Source organism: Pezoporus wallicus, unplaced genomic scaffold, assembly GCF_028554395.1.
Source record: "Pezoporus wallicus isolate ANWC-B61680 ecotype Strahan unplaced genomic scaffold, APGP_CSIRO_Pwel_v1 contig_8226, whole genome shotgun sequence".
Classification (NCBI taxonomy): domain Eukaryota; kingdom Metazoa; phylum Chordata; class Aves; order Psittaciformes; family Psittacidae; genus Pezoporus; species Pezoporus wallicus.
The window spans coordinates 352,452-371,150 of record NW_026635187.1 but is presented as its reverse complement, the minus strand read 5'-3'; the positions used below and the strand labels follow the sequence as shown (position 1 = coordinate 371,150).

The 18,699-nt window shown below is 65.8% G+C and overlaps 3 protein-coding genes across 3 annotated transcripts; all 3 read left to right on the top strand.

Moving 5' to 3' along the window:
- The first annotated feature begins 1,921 nt into the window (after positions 1-1,921).
- On the top strand, positions 1,922-8,874 carry TBC1D10A (TBC1 domain family member 10A). The gene is made up of 8 exons (XM_057411064.1): positions 1,922-2,527; positions 5,433-5,540; positions 5,813-5,919; positions 6,449-6,563; positions 6,672-6,737; positions 7,038-7,227; positions 7,561-7,715; positions 7,877-8,874. The coding sequence occupies exons 1-8, from the start codon at positions 2,483-2,485 to the stop codon at positions 8,267-8,269; spliced, it is 1,179 nt and encodes a 392-aa protein (XP_057267047.1). The 5' UTR covers positions 1,922-2,482; the 3' UTR covers positions 8,270-8,874.
- Positions 8,875-9,295: 421 nt separating this feature from the next.
- Positions 9,296-13,754, top strand: CASTOR1 (cytosolic arginine sensor for mTORC1 subunit 1). The gene is made up of 9 exons (XM_057410426.1): positions 9,296-9,481; positions 9,566-9,636; positions 11,456-11,649; positions 11,740-11,872; positions 12,384-12,507; positions 13,083-13,196; positions 13,295-13,377; positions 13,486-13,580; positions 13,666-13,754. The coding sequence occupies exons 1-9, from the start codon at positions 9,315-9,317 to the stop codon at positions 13,729-13,731; spliced, it is 1,047 nt and encodes a 348-aa protein (XP_057266409.1). The 5' UTR covers positions 9,296-9,314; the 3' UTR covers positions 13,732-13,754.
- Positions 13,755-16,746: 2,992 nt separating this feature from the next.
- LOC130599717 (uncharacterized) lies at positions 16,747-18,358 on the top strand. The gene is made up of 3 exons (XM_057410414.1): positions 16,747-16,809; positions 17,607-17,743; positions 17,872-18,358. Exons 1-3 carry the CDS (start codon positions 16,773-16,775, stop codon positions 18,331-18,333), a joined length of 636 nt encoding a protein of 211 aa, XP_057266397.1. The 5' UTR covers positions 16,747-16,772; the 3' UTR covers positions 18,334-18,358.
- Positions 18,359-18,699: the final 341 nt, after the last annotated feature.

Here is an 18,699-nt window from a genome sequence, read left to right as displayed (position 1 = left end):
TCAAATGGAGAAGTGGTGTTGGACATCCGGTGTGGGGCTGGGCTTGCAGTCACCCAGCTTTGCTCCTCCAGCTGTGCCTGGTGGGGCTAAGTGCTTTGATGCTCCCTGATCCCACATGTATGTGATCCCGCGTGTGTCTTTGCCACTGCCCTTGTGCTCAGGTGCCATTTTCATCCTAGCAGGGCTGAGCTCCTGGCCCGCTGCTCCTGCAGGAACACTTTCTGCTAGGAATAGTTCAGGTGGAGCCTGGCCAGCCTTTTCCATCAGCGTAAATGGTGGAACGGGACCCTAGTGTGTCTGCCTGGGCCAAACCCATCAGTCTCAGCGCTGTCCACGCATGGGGAGGACACACGTGAAGGGTCTGTAGGTGGGATGCAGCTTGGTGCCTGCTCCCTATGGACCAGCCCTGCGAAAGCTTCACGCAGGGCCTCTCCCAGCCCGTTGCCGTCTCCCGTGTGTCCGTTGCTGCTGTGTTTTACCGGCCGGGGCTGGCGCTGACTATGCTGCCGCTTAGGAAGCCTCAGGGTGAGGCGGCGGCGGGAGCCCCGGGGCTGGGGCAGGATGGGGTGCGATGTGCGCTGCGTGCGCCTGCTCCAACCGGCCCCGTGTGTGCCCGCTGACAGCCCCGGTGCGGCTCCGCTCCCGCTCCCTGCGGTGCTGGCAGCAGGAATGTGCTCGGGGCTGGTTCGGCAGCGTGTTTGTGCGGTGCCTGGCGCGCTTCGCAGCGACGCCCTGGGCAGCGCAAGGCCTGCGGTGGCTGGATGTGACCCGGGTGGTCCGCCCGCTCTGCGGCCCGGGCCTCAGTTTCCCCTCGCACACGGAGCAAAGCGTTTGCCCCTCGGGTGTTACGGGGCCAGACCCTGGGGACAGAAGGCACCGGGGGTTCGCTGCTGGTGCTGGACAAGGTGCATCGCGCTGGGGGATGACCCCTGGCCCTGCTCATGGCTCAGCACCATAGCAGCGGGGTGGCTTCTGCTGCTGCACCCCATCCCGGCAGCACTTCACGTGTCCCTGGGGACGTCCTGGTCCCTGCAGCTTCACCTGCTGGAGCTCCTGGTGTTGGAGGCAAGGGGTTGCTCTGGGCTGCTCTGAGCGTGGTGGCTGCAGTCACTGGGGCCTGAGCCTTCCTCCTGTGCCCCATGGATGCGCTGAGGTCCAATCCTGCCCTTCTCCAGGGCTCTTATCCGCTCTCCATCTGTCCAGGAGTGGATAAGCAGGAGTTCAGAGTCTCCCTCTGCCTTGGCAGAGCTGGGGTCTCTCTGACCGGAAGGGTCTTGGGGAAGCATAGGGAGGGCAAGTGGGAGGTCCCAGCACCCGCGGAGGGTCTGGGGGCACCGGGAAGGGCCAAGCTGTGGGGCTGTCACACGCAGAGGAGCATTCTTCTTGCACAGGGCATCTCGTGTGGGTGCCCCCACCCCGTCCTCCCCGCCTGGGCCATATGAAGTGCCTCTGGTGCCCATCTGTGCCCGCTGCCAGCAGCTGGTAATAGCTTCCACTCGGGGCTGGCCCAGCTCCAGCAGGCCCAGGGCCAGCACTCCCACGCTTCCCACGCCTCAAGAGCCCCGGCGCGGGGCCAGCGCCCTCCATCCCCTGTGCTGGCTCCCTTTGGATCCTGGCTCCAGAGGGTGGGATCCAGCAGAGGAGCTGGGCAGGGGGCTGCCAGCTGGATGCGGCCCTGGGCTTCCCGCATTCCGGGAGGGGACAGGGCCTGGGTGTCCTGTGCTCCATGGAGGATGCTCAGCGCCGGTTTGTGGTCCTTGGGTCCTCAGGAAGGATTTGATGTGGTTGTGGGCAGCGCTGAGCCTGCTGGGGTTGGCTCTGATGTCTTGAGGAGCTTCTGTTGTCCCTGGGGTGTCCCTGCCCAGGGCCTGGCTGAGCTCTCTGTCACCCATCTCCTTGATGGTGGAAGGCAGAGGATGCCCGGGGGGGGTTGAAGGCGTCGCAGCAGCATCCCTCCTGCCTCGGGAGGGTTAACTCCCGTTCCTGGCTCGGCTGAGCCGTGCTGGAAAACTCTCCCCTCCCTCCTGGGGGACCCTCAGCTCTGCCGGGCTCGGTGCCGGGCCTGGAGCAGCGCCAGGCTTGGAGCTCGAGCATGACATGATGCTTATGGCCACAGCTTTCCCTGCCTGCAGCCAGCGCTCAGCTCCACAAATGGCTCTGGATGTGCTTCCCAGTTCCTCACCTTCCTCATGTGCCCTCCTGGGCACAGCTCCCCAGGGATGCTCGAGCACGCAGTGGGTGCAGTGCAGGGTGATCCGGAGGGGTCTGGAGCTGGTTCTGTGCTGGCACTGTGGTGTCATGGGTGCTGAGTGCTTCCAGCTCAAGTGTGTCCTGGCTGGGCTCTGTGCGGGGTGAGGACACAGGATGCAAGGTGCTGGAGAGTACCTGGGGGGCCCTGCACTGATGGCCTCTTCCCCCCTCCCACAGGCTGGAGGAGGTGCCCTTAGAGGTGCTGCGGCAGCGGGAGTCCAAGTGGCTGGATATGCTCAACAACTGGGACAAGTGGATGGCCAAAAAACACAAGAAGGTGAGTGGGTGACAGCCACGTCCCCTGGGGCTGCCCCAGCACAGGAGGAGGGACAGCCATGCCCCCCGAGGCAGCCAGCACCCTGTGTCCTGTGTCCCGTTCCTGGAGGGGAATGCTGGCTCGTGGAAACTTCTGTTTTGAGCATCTCATAGACACAAAGACTCCGGGTAGGAAATGTTTGAGGCTGGTGTGTGTGATGCTGGTCTGCAGGCTGGGGTCCCAGGGAGACCCGTGGTGCCGTGTGCTGGCTGGCTGCTTCCTGACCTGAGCCTGTGAACCAGGGGTAGGATGGGATCGGATGGGATGGGATGCAGAAGTCCTATGTGCCCCTGGAAGCAGTGAGGCTGTTGGCACCAGCCAGTGCTGCCGGAGAGCAGCCAAAGGGCCTCCTCTTCATCCTCCTCATCCTCCTCCTCACCCCGCTGGCAGAGCCTCCTGGCACGGCTCCGTGCTGTGCTCCCGAAGCGCTGTCTCTGCTCGGAGCCTCTTGTTCAGCTCAGGAATCCCTCCTGTTTCTTGGCTGCTCACAAAGGGTTCGGGAGAGCTTTTCGGGACACGGCAGCAGGCCCTTTGTTCTGTGGGTGCTTTCTGCTGCTCTGCAGCCGTGCCCAGGCTGGGCTCAGGGCTCTGGCAGCAAGCAGGGCTGGCAGAGGAGCTCCCTCTGCTTGGGCTGAGCTCCCGGGGGTCTCCATGGGGCTGATGTGCTGTACTGAGTGTCTTGAAGCAAAAACCGATGCCTAGAGACTCTTGAATCACAGAACCCCAGCCTGGTTTGTGTTGGAAGGGACCTTAAAGCTCCTCCAGCTCCAGCCCCTGCCACGGGCAGGGACCCCTTCCACTAGAGCAGCTTGCTCCAAGCCCCTGTGTCCAACCTGGCCTTGAACACTGCCAGGGATGGGGCAGCCACAGCTTCTCTGGGCACCCTGTGCCAGCACCTCAGCACCCTCACAGGGAAGCACAGCAGGTTAAAGTCACCCTTAAGCTCCAAGCCCCATCCAGCCTGGCCTTGGACACTGCTGGGGGTGGATCTGGATCTCCAGAGAGCTGCTCTGTGCCTGGAGCTCTGGGGCTGCTCAGGGAAGGGAGCCAGGCCTGGCCTCTGCTGCTCTGGCAGGAGCCAGGCTGCTTTGGTACGGGGCCATGCCGCGTGGCTGCTCCCTGTGCCTCTGAACGCCCCAGGGCTGGCTGACAGCCCGGGGATCCCTTGGGCCAGCCCTGCCGGGCTCACCCACACCTGCACTGCTCCAGCATCCCAAATCGCTCCCTCCCTCACCCACCTGGCCTGGATCCCGATGGAACCACGGCCTCACGTCCTTCCTGGCACTGAGAGCTGGTCCTTGCCCTTTGTGCCAGCCCAGAGGAGGACGGACCCATGAGCAGCACTCAGACTGCTCTTTACTTTTGGCCTCCCTCAGCCTGGTCATGCTCTGGATCCCTGGAAGAGCACAGTGGGATCCAGGGGCCGGGTTCCCCCAGCACCGAGGCCATGGGGATGAGATGCTTGGGGTTCCCAAGGAGATGAGGTGCCTGGCTCCGGCGCCTGTGGAGCTGCAGGGGCTGCCCTGAGCCCAGCAGGGCAGCTTCCTTCCTGGCAGCTGGGCCAGCAGGAAGGGGAGCTGGTTCCGGGAGGGAGCTGGCAGCAGGGCAGAGCTGCAGTGGGCATCGCCCGAGGGCTTCCTGCAGGCACAAAGGCCCTGCAGGACTGGGGCTGCCCCGCTAAACACAGCACCGTGGGGAGGGAGCAGCAAAAGCCCCCTGGGGACAGGGAGCTGCACCCGGCTGCCTGGAAACAACCTGCTCCAGAGCTACAGCAGCAAAGGGAAAGGAGCTCTGGGCAGGCTGGAGATGCCAGGGAGGAGGTGGGGGCTCTGGCATCCCATTTCTCTGGCAATTGGGATGAGCTCCCCGTGTGGGAATGGGAGGTGTGGGGCCGTGCTGGGGATCTGCAGGGTGTTATGCGGGGTGACTGCTGGAAGCACTGCTCTGATGGGCCCAGCAATGCTGCGTGTGCTGGCCAGGGTCCATGGGGAGATGGTGCTGCTGATGTCCCAGCACTGGGGGTGTCTGGTTTTGGTCCCTCCTGGCAGGAGCAGGGTTAAGCCCTGCTGTGGGGTAGGTGCTGGTGCTGCCGCGCTGGACTTTGGTCCTGCTGGTGCCCAGTGCCAAGGAAACCAGGGGCTGGCTCTGGGAATGGAGCTGGCCATGCATAGAGCTGGGGCCCAGCCGGCCCGGAATGAGGGGGGAAAGGCCAAGAGCTCGACTGCGTGTATCTCCCTGCTGTCCCTGGGTCGGAGGAGGGCTGCACTGGAGCCTGGAGAGTGCTCCTGTGTGGTTCCAGTGCTTCCCGTTGGCTGTGCCAGGGAGAGAGCACCCGCTCCCCATTTGGCTCCAGTGCTTGCTTTTCCAGCTCCCAGCAGGGTCACAGGATGAAAGGAACCATACAAGGGTATGGGTTGGAAGGGACCTTAAAGCCCATCCAGTCCCAACCCCTGCCACGGGCAGGGACCCCTTCCACTAGAGCAGCTTGCTCCAAGCCCCTGTGTCCAACCTGGCCTTGAACACTGCCAGGGATGGGGCAGCCACAGCTTCTCTGGGCACCCTGTGCCAGCGCCTCAGCACCCTCACAGGGAAGAGTGGATCCTGCTTTGAGGCAGAGCCGGGCTTGTCTGGAGCTGTTTGCGGGGCACGAACCCTCAGCTGGCTCCTGGCAGTGCCTGCAGCTCCCTCATGGCCGTGGCAGGGGTTGGAACCGGATGAGCCTCAAGGTCCCTTCAACCCAAACCAGGCTGTGCCTCTGTGCCCGGGCAGCCGGTGGTGCTCAGCCCCGTTCCAGTCTTGCCCCGGGGGCCTCTTTGCCCGTGGCTGCTCCATGATATTCCGGGTGATAGCTGTGTGTGTCCTGCAGATCCGGCTGCGGTGCCAGAAGGGGATCCCCCCGTCGCTGCGGGGCCGGGCCTGGCAGTACCTGTCCGGGAGCAAGGTCAAGCTGGAGCAGAATATGGGCAAGTTTGATGTGAGTGCTGCTACAGGGGGTGCTGGTGCGTGGGGTGCTGCTGTGGGGAAGTGCTGGGTCGACTCCTTCTCCCCCAAGGGCTGAGCATCCCTTGGAGTCCCAGATGCTGCTTGTTTCTGCTGGGGGGGGCTCAAGGGTGCACTGACCCACAGCCTGGTGGGGCTCGTGTTTGGGGCAGAGCCAGGCCCAGCCTGGAGGCCGTTCCCCCAGCCCCATGGACTTGGCACCGTGCTGGTGTCACGTACTGCTCACCCCGGCTCTGTGCTCCCCAGGAACTGGATCTCCTCACGGGGGACCCCAAGTGGCTGGATGTGATCGAGCGGGATCTCCACCGCCAGTTTCCCTTCCATGAGATGTTTGTCTCGCGTGGAGGCCACGGGTGAGTGGAGCTGCTGCATGTCCGGGCTGGAGCCCTGGCTTGGACCAGCACTGTGGGGTGGGAGACGTGTGTCCCCCCTCCACAGCTCCCAGGGCATCCAGGCACAGGCTGAAAGCAGGATGGCTTCTCAGGAGCTCAGTGCATGGGGCGCAGCCCTCAGCACCAGCTCTGACCTCAGGGGGAGGGAGGAGGTGGCCACTGTTGTCTCCATGTCACCGGGGACCTGTCCTTCCCCGTGTGTTGGGGAGTGTCTGTGCCACTGTGCTTGCAGCTGTGTCCTTGCCTGGCCATGGTTCAGCTTGAGCCAGCACCCATGGGAGATGGCAGTCTCGCTGCCTTACCTCTGGATCCGGGTAGGATGTGGCCTCTGTGCGCAGAGCTGTGGTTATTGTGTCCCTGGTGGTGTGTGGAAGCGGGATCCCAGGCTGGTGGTGGGTCCCCGTGGGATGCCCAGTGTGGATTCATCCATGGGCTCTGCAGGGGCACTGCCGTGCCCTGTGTCCAGCTCCCTGTCCCCGTGTCCCCGCAGGCAGCAGGACCTGTTCCGGGTGCTGAAGGCGTACACCCTGTACCGCCCCGAGGAGGGCTACTGCCAGGCCCAGGCCCCCATCGCCGCCGTCCTGCTCATGCACATGCCAGCCGAGGTACGAGCTGGGGCCGGGGGGGGTGCTGAGGGGTGCCCCTTGCCTCCCTTGGTCACAGGGAGCCGTAGGGCTGCTCCCTGGGCACTCACTGCTGTCCTTGGCTCGCAGCAAGCGTTCTGGTGCCTGGTGCAGATCTGTGAGAAGTATCTCCCCGGCTACTACAGCGAGAAGCTGGTGAGTGAAGGGCCCGTGGTGCCTCTGGGGACGGCGGGGACCTCTGATGGCTCCCTCAGCTCCTCGCCCTGGAGGGAGAAGGGAGCGCGGGGGAGTCCTGGGAGCTCCCACAGTGTCCGCGTTGTGCCGTGGTCCCTGGGAGCATTCCGCAGTCAGGGATGGGATGCTCCCGCTCCCAGCATCCGTGGGGCACAGCTCTGCTGCAGGAGCCAGGTCTGGGGGTGGCTGCTCCTGCGGTGGGGCTGGGTGCTGGTCCCAGGGCTGTGCTGGGGTTAAGGCCTCTGGATGCTGTCCCTGCAGGAGGCCATTCAGCTGGATGGGCAGATCCTCTTCTCGCTGCTGCACAAGGTCTCCCCCGTGGCCTACAAGCACCTGAGCAAGCAGAAGATCGACCCCATCCTCTACATGACCGAGTGGTTCATGTGCGCCTTCTCCCGCACGCTGCCCTGGAGCTCCGTCCTGCGCGTCTGGGACATGTTCTTCTGTGAAGGTAGGAGCTCCTCACCCACCGTCCTCCTCCTCGTCCCGGGGTGAGCACACGGACAGCACCTGGGGCTGCAGCAGGAGCTCTGCAGTGCCTGCTTGCCTGTACCTGGCACGTGGGACCTGTTGTAGGGCAGGTTTGGGGCAGCCACGTGCCTGGGGTGGAGGCTGGGCTGTTGGCTTGGGGTCTGGGGACACGTGTGTCCTAAATCCACCCTCTTGTATGTCCTGACTGCTGGCAGGGCTGGGACCTCAGGTGTCCCACAGCACCTGAGGGACGCGGTGGCAGCGTCATCACCCTGCTTGCTGGGTGCTCCTTGCCTCACCTCTCCCATTGCAGGGGTGAAGATCATCTTCCGCGTGGGCCTGGTGCTGCTCAAACACACGCTGGGCTCCTCGGACAAGCTCAAGTCCTGCCAAGGCCAGTACGAGACCATGGAGAGGCTGAGGGCTCTCAGTCCCAAGATCATGCAGGAGACCTTCCTGGTGCAGGAGGTGAGGTGCTGGGGGAGCTCTGGGATCCCAGTGCTGCCCAGTTACTGCACTGGGGTGGTGTAGCATGGGGGGCAGCCCCCAGAGAGCTTGGATTTGGGGTTGCCTCCGCCCTGGGGGGTGCCCCCAGCCGGCTCAGTGCCGACCCGAGCCGTGTCCCGCAGGTCATCGAGCTGCCGGTGACGGAGCGTCAGATCGAGCGGGAGCACCTCATCCAGCTGAAGAAGTGGCGGGAGATGCACGGGGAGCTGCAGTGCAAGAGCCCCCCGCGCCTGCACGGCGCCAAGGCCATCAGCGAGGCCGAGCCCCCCCCTCGCAAGGCGCTGGAGCCCGTCCCCTCCATCATCGTGTCCCCCGGGCCCGCGCCCGTGCCCAAGGCCCGCAAGAGCAAGGAGAAGAGCAAGGAGAAGAGCCCGGCCGGCCCCGCCAACGGCCCCGGGGCCGAGGGCCATGGGGCGCCCAGCTCGGCCCCGGAGCTGCTGCACCCCCAGGTCTCCCCCCACCACCAGTCCAAGGAGAGCCTGAGCTCCCGGGAGAGCGAGGACACGTACTTGTAGGGCCAGCACGGCACGCATGGACCCGGCTGGAGGCCGCTGCTGGGGGCTGCGTGGGGACCCGTGTCCCCCGGCACCAGAGGGATGGGGACACGCCAGGGTCGCCGTATGCAGGGGCTGTGGTGACCCACGGGGCCACCTCGGTGCTGGCACCATGCGCGGTGGGAGCCCTGGCAGGGGTGGCTGAGCCACCCAAGCTCCCTCCCCACAGCTGGGGGATCCCGGGTGCCCCTTGGTCCCTTTGCCCTGTCCCAGAGCCCCGTGACCCACTGCCCCCAGGGTCCCTCCATTGCCTCCATCCCTCTGCCAGCCCCAGGACCAGTTCCTGAGCACTCATTCCTGGCGCAGGGGCACTGGGGGGGTGTGGGGAGCCGGGGGCACCCCTCACCCTGCTCCTCTTTATCTAGTGAGGATATATCGAGCTGTAGCCCTACCTGTAGTACCCAATGTACCTACTCACTTGAGCCTATTTATTACTCCTCCGTGGCAGTAACCGTCGCAGGACAGGGACCGAGGTTGGGAGCTGCAGGAGCAGGGGGGTTGATGCCAGACCACGGGGCTAAAGCCCCTCCCCATGTCCTCAGCCTCGAGGGCAGCGTTCCGTATCCCGGGGCTCCCCCCCAGCACTTCTCCCCCCCCCCCCCCCCCCGATGCCCTCCCTGGCTTGGGGTCCCCTCTCTCCTGCCTGAGGGTTGGGGGGTGGCTTTGTAAAATAAAGCGGGGAAACACGGTTTTGTACAAAGGTAAATAAAGCAGATTGTGTAAAGGCGCCTGCGGCCCCGTGTGCTCCCGTCTGCGGGGTGGGGGGGTCCCCCCATGTCCCCTGGGGCGTCCTGCCGGGGGGGGGGGAAGGTGCTGGGTGGTGCCATGGGGCAGGGCCCGCTGCTCTCACCCCGATGGCACCGTCCTGGTTAACCCCGTGTCTGGAAGGGGGGGGGGGGGGGGGGTGTCGGCGTTTGGGGTCGCGATGAGCCCGGGCCCGGCGTGACCGGGCCCGGGGCGTGTCGATGGGCGGAACGATGGGCACGGCCGGCAGTGTCCCCGCCCCATGGACGGGACGGGCTTGGGCCGTGGCGGCGGCGGGTCCCGGTGCTGCGGGGCCATGGACCTGCACATCCTGGAGCACCGGGTGCGGGTGCTGAGCCTGGCCCGCCGCGGGCTCTGGCTCTACACGCACCCGCTGCTCAAGCTGCTCTTCCTGCCCCAGCGCTGCAGGTAGCGACCTTCCTCCCCCCCCCACCCCGCTCCTCCTCCTCCGGTGCCCGGCCCCGGGGTTGGCAGCGCCGGTTTCTTCTTCAGGTGCAAGTTCTTCAGCCTGACGGAGACCCCCGAGGACTACACCATCATGCTGGACGAGGAGGGCTTCCAAGGTACCGCGCGGTGTCCCCGCCGGGCACCGCTGACACGAGTTGTGCACGTTCTCAGCCCACCCGAGCGCAGCAACGCTCCGGTCCTGAGCCACAGGGAGCGAGTCCCGGCTGGTAAAGCGGCTCCCTGGGAGCGTGCCCATCCCCGGGGCTCTTGGCCACGGAGCTCCCATCCCCTTGGCGCCTGCGCTGGGGATGTCCCAGCCTGCCCGGCCACTGCCCGGGCAGAGCTGCGGTGCTCGGGGGCCGATTCTGCACCCACTGGGGCTTGGGGGAGGGAGGAAGCCCTCCCGGGGGTGCTGCCGGGCAGCTGGGGCCGGGTTTCGGGGTGTCCTACAGGGGGGTTGGAGCCACCCGGGCCCCGCCGCCCTCTCGGGATGTGTCATTTGGTGACGTCCCCATGCGGGTGACCCAGCCCGTGTTCACCCTCACCACCGGGGGTACCGGCCCGACGGGATGCACCGCGCCGGAGGGTCCGGGTCCCGCCCGGCCTTTCCACACCCAAACCTTCCTGCCCGGACCGGGGCCGGGGCCGGGGCCGGCCGCAGCTCATCCCCTCGGCTGCGCCGCAGGGGCAGGGGCAGCGCTGAGCCGGATCCAGCTCCCACCTCCTTGCCCACGGAAGGGGCCGCGGGGCCGGGCTCTTGCCCCCCCCCGAGCCCGTCCCCCCGAATTGTTCCATTGCGGGGCTTGTCCACAACCGTTCCCCATCCCGAGGGGAGGGCGGGAAGTGCCGAACAATGGCTCCCGAGCCGGTGGCCCTGCGGCTCCGTGTGTGTGTCCCGAGCCTGGGGGTGCCAGTGCCCCCCCGCTGCGGGGGCCCCCACAGGAGAGCTGCGCCCCGCTATCCCCGTGGAGGACAGGGTGGCACCGGGGGGGGTGACGCGAGGAGCGGGGTGTACCCCCCCCCCCCGGCCCAGGGTGGTGTTGGAAAGCGATTTAGCGGCCGGCGCTGGGACAGGTCCCCACGGCCCCGCGTGTCCCCCCCGCGGCCCCAGCGCGGAGCCCTGGGCCGGAGCCGAGGTTGTTCTGGCGCTTCCTGCGCAGGAACAGGCGCTGGGAACACCCGCCGAGGGCCTGGATCCGGCCCCGCTCCCGCCCTGCCCCAGCCACGGAGCGGGAACAGGGTGCGGAGCCCGGCCCATGATGGGGACCCCCCCCGGGTGACCTCCCCATCCCCACCGGTGCCATGAGTTTGTCTTCTCAGGGGGGCTGGGGCACCGGTGGGCTCACATGTGTCCCATGGGGGACGGGAGGGGTTTGGAGACCCCTTGGGTGGCCACCCCCCCACGTCCTGGGAGTGCTGGGGGGTGCGGAAATGGTGCTCAGGGATGGGTCCTGGAGCACCCGAGCGGTGCCAGGTCCCCTCCTGGGCAGGGGGTGGGAGCAGTGGTGGTGATGGGGGGACACAACCGGATGTCCCTTCCCTCATCCCCTCTGGTGCCCTGTGTCCTGCTACGGTGCTGGGGACTGCTGGGGGGCAGGGGATGAGCCAGTAATGCTGGTTTTGGGGTGCAGTGCACCCTAACACCCCCTTGCACCCACCCTGGGGTGCTGCTGTGGGGAGGAGAGATGGGACCTGGCACTGGGGTGCTGTAGGCTTGGTCTGCTCATCCCTGCACGTGATGCTGGTTCTTCTCATGGATGGGGCTGGTCTGTGCCCCCCAACCAGCACCTCCAGCCCTACACCTGGGCCTGATCCTGCCCTGCCACCCCCGGCCAGCTTGTCGGCCCCTGAAGAGCAGTGTGAGGTGTCCTGGGCAGGGCGTGCAGGAGGGGATGTGCTGTGGCCACAGCCCCCGGTGTCCCCGTCCTCCCACAGAGCTGCCGCCCTCCGAGTTCATGCAGGTGGCGGACTCGACGTGGCTGGTGCTCAGCGTGGTGTCCAACGGGCGCGAGCCCCCCGGCTGCCAGGCCACCGGCGTCACCAAGATCGCGCGCTCGGTCATCGCGCCGCTGGCCGAGCACCACGTCTCCGTGCTGATGCTCTCCACCTACCAGACCGACTTCATCCTGGTGAGCGCTGGGCTGGCCCATGGGGGTGCTGCTTGAGGACCCAGCTGGTGCTGGTGGTGATGCTGGGCCTGATCCTGTCCCCCTGGTCAGGTCCGGGAGCGCGACCTGCCGGTGGTGATCCACACACTGGCCGGGGAGTTTGACATCTATAAGGAGGAGAGCGGTGAATGCGTCCCCGTCACCTGCGAGGATGTGAGCAATGGGTTCCTCAAGCCCAAGCTGGGTGAGTGACACTGGGTCCATGTCCACCAGGGCCACCCGGTCCCCTCAGAGGTGCTCCAGCTCCCAGCAGTGGTACCCACATCAGGGAATCCCAGGCTGGTTTGGGTTGGAAGGGACCTTGCAGCTCCTCCAGCTCCAACCCCTGCCACGGGCAGGGACACCTTCCACTGGAGCAGCTTGCTCCAAGCCCCTGTGTCCAACCTGGCCTTGAACACTGCCAGGGATGGGGCAGCCACAGCTTCTCTGGGCACCCTGTGCCAGCGCCTCAGCACCCTCACAGGGAAGAGCTTCTGCCTCAGAGCTCAGCTCAGTCTCCCCTCTGGCAGGTTAAAGCCATTCCCCTTGGCCTGTCCCTACATCCCTTGTCCCAAGCCCCTCTCCAGCTTTCCTGCAGCCCCTTTATGCCCTGGAGCCTGCACGCCGAGGGATGCGGGGCTGTGGCTGCGGTGGCCACGCGGTGGCACTGCGCTCCTGTCCCCATCCTGACAGGTGCCTCTTCCCCCCCCCCCCAGCTGCCAGCCCCACACTGCACCCGGTGCAGAGCCCCCAGACCCGCTTCTGCATCCTGACCGTGGCTCCCGACACGCTGCCCGCCATCGCCACCATGCTCATCGACGTCCTCTTCTACTCCCACAGGTGGGTCCTGGCAATGGGACATGGTGGGTGCTCCTTGCCCAGTGCCACCCATCCCTCCCTCCATCCATCCACTCACCCTTGCGCCTCCTGAGCTGCAGTGACAAGTTTCCCTTTCCCCTTGCTCCCAGGGGCTTCTCGAGCTCTGGGTGTGTTTTGCAACCTGGTTTTGCCCTCCTGACCCACATGTGGCTGCTGTGTGTCCCACTGCCACCATGGGAGGTGGGAACCCCAGGGCAACACAAGGACAAGCCCTCCACTGCAGCAGAGCAGGAGAGATGGGTTATGAAACTGGTGGCGATGGTGCCGTAGCACGGGGATGCTCCTGGCCGTGTCCCCTGGGATGAGGCCCTTCCTAGGGCACCCTCCTGCTTCAGACCCACTGCAGCGTTGTGGGAATGCCCTAAGTCCTGGTGTCACCCCTGTCCCCAGCCCGGCCCTTGTGCGAGCTGCACACCCTGGGGTATCACCGCCCCCCCCCAGCTCCCCAGTCCCAGCTCACCAACACGTTGCCCTGTGCCACCACCGAGCCCTTTCCACCTCATTTTGGGGATCACGACCCTTTTCCTGCCCTGCAGCCCCCCGCGGGAGGCTGGCGCCGCCAGCCCGGACCTCGACTCCATCACCTTCTTCGCCTTCTCCCTCATCGATGGCTACATCTCCATCGTGATGGACGCCGAAACCCAGAAGCGGTGGGTGCTGTCCCTGGGGGTGTCCATCCCTCTGCCCCCCCCGGGGGCTGAGTGAACCCCAGGAAAGGGGGGGTTCAAACCGCACCGCCCTCTCTCAGGTTCCCCAGTGACCTGCTGCTGACCAGCTCGACGGGGGAGCTGTGGCGGATGGTGCGGATCGGGGGGCAGCCCCTCGGCTTTGGTGAGACACGTCCCCATCCTCCCCTGGCCTGCCCTTGGGGTGACGCTCCCCTTGTGCATCCCCGTGGCACCGAGGCCACCGCTCTATGGGGACCCCTTTCCTGCCCAGACGAGTGCGGCATCGTGGCGCAGATCGCGGAGCCGCTGGCTGCTGCCGACATCTCTGCGTACTACATCAGCACCTTCAACTTCGATCACGCCTTGGTGAGCCCCTGACCCCCCTCCCCAGGGACCCACCGCCCTGGGGGTGTCCCCATGGGGCTGACAACCCCGTTCCCCCCCCCGGCAGGTCCCTGAGGACGGCATCGCCGAGGTCATCCAGCTGCTGCAGCAGCGCCAGGACAGCAGTAGATAGTGGCTGGTTGTACCCATGCCGGGGTTGGGGGGGTGCCCCTGCCCCTCCTCACCCCACGTATTCCTTAGTTTTAATGTTAAGGCTCCCCATGGTGTGGGGCAGATGCGGGTGCAGCACCGCTCCCTGCCTGCTGGGGATGTGGGGACCCGGTGGCCTCATGGCAATGGGACAGTGGTCCTGCTGTGCCATCCCATGCCTCCATCCCTGCTAGGGGGCTCAGGAGGAGAACAGATGTCCCCAGGGACCTGCTGGAGGAGGGGACATGGAGGGGACATGCCGCAGAGCAGTGATGGGGGTGACAGCCCAGGATGTGTCCCCATGACCCGTGTGTGCCCCTACGGGTGGTCCCCTCGGGTGGGAAGTGGCCGTGATGCTCTGGAGCACCCCTGGACCAGCCCCATCTTGGTGAAAAGCCTCCCTGGAGCTGGGCTTCCCCCTGGCATCCCAAAGCTCCCCATAGTGGGGCCCGGTGTCCCCTCCCCGGTGGCTGTCGCCTGTCGTGGTGACCCCAGCTCTGCCAAGCTGCATTTCCACGGAGTTTATTGAGGAGTCAATAAAAGCTGTTATTTTCATTGCCACGTACCTGGGGGGGGGCACTGGGTGGGATGGGAACGGAGGTGACGGGGGGGGCACCCCCATGCGCCCGGTGATGGGGTCAGCTCCAATGCCCTCTGCTTTGGGTGCTGGAAACCTCTTTGAGAGCAGCTCAGTGGGGCTGGGGATGACCCCAGCTCTGCTCCGGTCCCAGCCCCACTGCCCCAGGCAGCAGCAGGGTCCCTGCAGTGTCCTCCCCACGTCAGCTCCCGCCGGGTTCCTGCGGTGGCTTCAGGCTCCTCTTTCCTGTCTCGTCCCCTGTCATGGGACGCCGGTGACGTGCCCAACGATGAGGAAACTGCCCCGGCCCATGCGGTCACCGGCGCTGTTCCTGTCCCTGCTGCGGCTGCACAGGCCCCGCCACCCGCCTGCCCCGGGGGTCACAGCCATGGGGAGCGAAGGGTGGGTGTGAACTGCGCTGCTCTGCCTGCAGGGTCCTGCTCACCCGGGCACAGCACTGGGGTCCTGCCACGGCAGCGCGCATGCTGGAGGGTCCACAGGGACAGGGAGGGAGGGAGGGATGCATGGGTGGATGGATGGGTGCATGGATGGATGGATGGGTGGGTGGATGGATGGATGGATGGATGGGTGGGTGCATGGATGGATGGGTGCATGGATGGGTGCGTGAATGGATGGATGGATGGATGGGTGCATGGATGGGTGCATGGATAGATGGATGGATGGATGGATGGATGGATGGATGTGTAGAAGGAAGGACGGATGCATGGACAAATGGATAGATAGATGGATGGACACACACAGATAGATTGGTGGATAGGTGGATGGATGGATGAGTGGATGTACGGATGCATGGGCAGTTGATTCATTGTATGGCTGACAGTAGACAGATAGACAGGTTGATGGAGAGGTGGGCAGGTGGTGGACATGCAGATGGGTGTGTGGATGGATAGGTGGACATACAGACAGATGGCAAGGGGCTGTCTAGACAGATGGACAAACTCCTACAGACAGATGTGCAGAGAGAAGGATGCTCTCCTGGTCCCGGCCCCCCAGCCCCAGCCCAGCATCACCTCTGCTGTGGGACACATGGAGGAGGAGGAGGCAGGTCCTGCCCTGGGGACTCCTCAGCTTGCGGGTGCCTGGGGGGGGGAAATTCAGGGAAAAGAGAGCGCTTCTTCCCCCCGGGGTGAGTCACGGGCGCGCTTCCGCCCGGAGCAGACGTTATCACTGGGCAGTCCCCCCCGTGCCACCACCGAGCCCTCCCAGGGTGGAAGTCTGGCGAGGGGAAGCTCCCTCTCCTCACACCGGCAACTTGGTGGCACCAAAACGGAGCCCAGTGTGTCCCAAAGAGCTGATCCCATGCACCCATTTCATGGAGCGGGCAAAGCCGGCTCCATCCGCTGGGAAAGGGGAGCTGGGGCAGGGGTAAGGGGGCTGTTTGCAGTGGGTGCTGCTGTGGTGCTGGAGCTGGTGCTGAGCAAGCTGGGCTCTCCCATGGTGGTTGCATAAGGCTGACGCAGCAGTGAGGGCAGCGCTGCCCGCACCACGCTTCCGCTGCCTTTGGGCAACACCCGCCGCATGTGGTTCCTCCCCAAGGGCACCCATGGGTGCTGCTGGGCAGAGGGGCTGAGCCACACTCCACCAGCACCCAAAGCCATCACCTACAGGGATGGGTCGTTAGGAGCAGATGGGTGGAGGGATGGAGCATCCTCTGGAGCATCACTGAGTGCCGTGGCCATGCTGGGATGCTCAACTTTCCCCTCCCATTTGGGTCCCCAGGAGGCTTTTGGACAGGGATTGGCTTGTCCCTGCAGCAGGACCAGGGACTATGGGCTAGGGGATGGATGCATGCGCCTGGCACATGCTGTTTGTGCCTCCAGGCCTGATGCCAGGGTGATAGGCTCAAAGGGCTGAGCTCTCCTCACGGCACAGTGCAGTCCCTGGGCATCCCAGGATGCTACAAACTTCCCAGGCTTCCACCTCCCTCCTTATCCAGACAGGATTTAGCTCCCATGACTGAACCCACTATGGGAAGACCCCTGTGATGGGACATGCGTGTCCCCACGTGGTGGCACCCCCGTCCCTGGGTGCCAGCCCCGCCGCTGCCGTGCTCTTTTGCATTTGGGTTTTGGGGCAGCTGAGGCTGCTTTCGGTTCACCCACCCCACTGGGTGCCGCGCAGTGAAACCAGCGTGACTCAAAGCATCCCTTCTCCAGGAAGCCGGGTCCTGGGGTTCCGGGATGAGCAGCGGGACCCACACGGACTCCCTCGAGGAACTGAATCGAAGAACGAGCCCGTTGGCCGGGCAGCATCATTTCCTCCTGCCGCTCATTGGCCCCGGGGCACGGCCTCGCTCCCCGCTGCCTCCCCGCTGGGGCCGGGTGCCCCGGTCGGAGGTGGGGGCAATGGGTGCTCTTTAAAAGGCGAAGTTCCCCATCGGCGGCAGTGAAGGAAGTGAACTCGCGCCGAAACACCCTGCCCCGGCCATGCGGAGCGACGGGCGGCCCTGGTGCGTGCTGGCAGGTACGTGGCTGCTGCCGGGCCTCGCCTGCCCGTGGGGCTCACGGGGGGGGGGCTCAGGGCAGTGATCGGGGGCTGCTGGTGTCACCCAGGCTGTGCCCTGCCTGTGTCACCTCCCCAGGGTGCGGGCAGGGGATGGGTGCATCCCAACCCCCCGGGGGAGCACGGGGATGGGCATCCCGTGGGGGTCCCTTTGTGCCCGGGGAAGGGGGTGGGCAGGAGGGGACATGGTTTGGGGTCAGTGTGGGGACTGATGGCTGAGTCAGTTGGTTGCTGGCACAGACCCTGCAGCCCCTCAAGTGCAGCAGCGCTGGGTGCTGGGTGCTGGTCCAGCGCATCTGAGGCCACTGCCGGCACACAGCCATGGGTGACAGTGGGGTCAGGAAAGCACCCAGCTGGAGCCAAGGGGTCAGATCCAGGGGTGTCACCGCTGTCTCCACCTTCATGGTGGCCCATGGTGACAGGCAGCTGCTGGGGTAACCGCTGTGGCTGCTCAGTGGCATCTTTACCACTCTTGTCCTCATCTTCCTGCTCCCTGCTGGGTCCTCAACAAGCTTTCAGCACAGGGGCTCGTCCCTGCAGCAGGACTGGGGACTGTGGCACAGGGGATGGTTGCATGTGCCTGGCACAAGCTGTTCTTGCTTCCAGACCTGATGCTGAGGTGATGGGCGCACAGGGCTGAGCTCTCCCTGTGGCACAGGGACCAGTGAGCCTGTGCCTTTCCGGCACGGACAAGGGGCTCCCTCCCTGCACCCAGCGATGCCCCAGTGTCCCCTCCTGACTCTTCTTTTCCTCCCCAGTTGTCACCAAAGGGCTCTTCATCCTCTGGGCGGTGCCGGGCCAGGGGGGGCGGTCCCTGCAGCCCCCCACCCTGCAGCAGATCCAGGCGCTGGTAAGGCACATGGCCGAGGATGCGCAGGACCTCTTCACCTTCTATGTGAGTCCCCGTCCCCAGGGTGCGGGGTCGCTCCTGTCCCCTCCACGGGGGGGCACACAGCGCTGGGGGGGTTGTCCCCGTGCTGCTCCCATCTCACCCCCCTGACCTTTCCCTCCCACCCCGAGCAGGAGGAGGACCAGCGCCTGGCATTCCACCACCTCTGCCGCACCAACCACCCTCCCGAGTGGCTGCGGGGCCCGGTGCTGGGGCCCGGGGGGCTGCGGGGGCTGCGGGGGACCATGGCCCGCATGGCCCGGGCGCTGCAGGACATCACCCGGCAGCAGCGCGACCTCAACCCGCCCGGTGCCGAAATCCTGCGCCGCTTGGCCGGCACCCACCTGAAGGTGCGGGGGCTCCTCAACAACCTGGACGGGCTCTTCCCGGCCCCCCGGCCCGGCCCCCGGCCCGCGCCCGGCCCCACGGCGCCCACCAGGGTGTTCCGGCAGAAGCTGGAGGGCTGCCGGCTCCTCTGGAGCTACGCGCGCTTCATGGCCAAGCTCAGCGCCCAGCTGGAGGCTCGGATCCGAGCCCGAGCGCGCCGGGATAAGCGGAGATCACACCGGGGCTCGCAGCTGCCTGCACGCTCCTAGCGTGGCCACTGGAGGTGTCCATGTGTCATCATCTCCATCATCTCCATTTTACCCATCCCTTTCCCTGCGATGGACACTCTCCGGCTGGCCGGGATGCACCATGGGGACCCCCTAAGCTCGCAGGGGTGAGGACACCGGCGTGCCCGGAGGAGCTCCCATCACCTCAGCTTGCCATGAGGACCAAGCTGTCCCCGTGCCACCGCTCGCCCGGCTGCAGGACAGCCCCGCTCTTCTCCCAGCAGCTCCCCCATCTCCTGCCCCACGTTCCGGTGCCGTGGGGAGCTGCACGCTCCGGTGTCCCCAGTGCCACCGCGGCGAGATGGAGCTGGCCCTTGCCACTGAGCTCTGCAGGAGTTTCCAGTGATT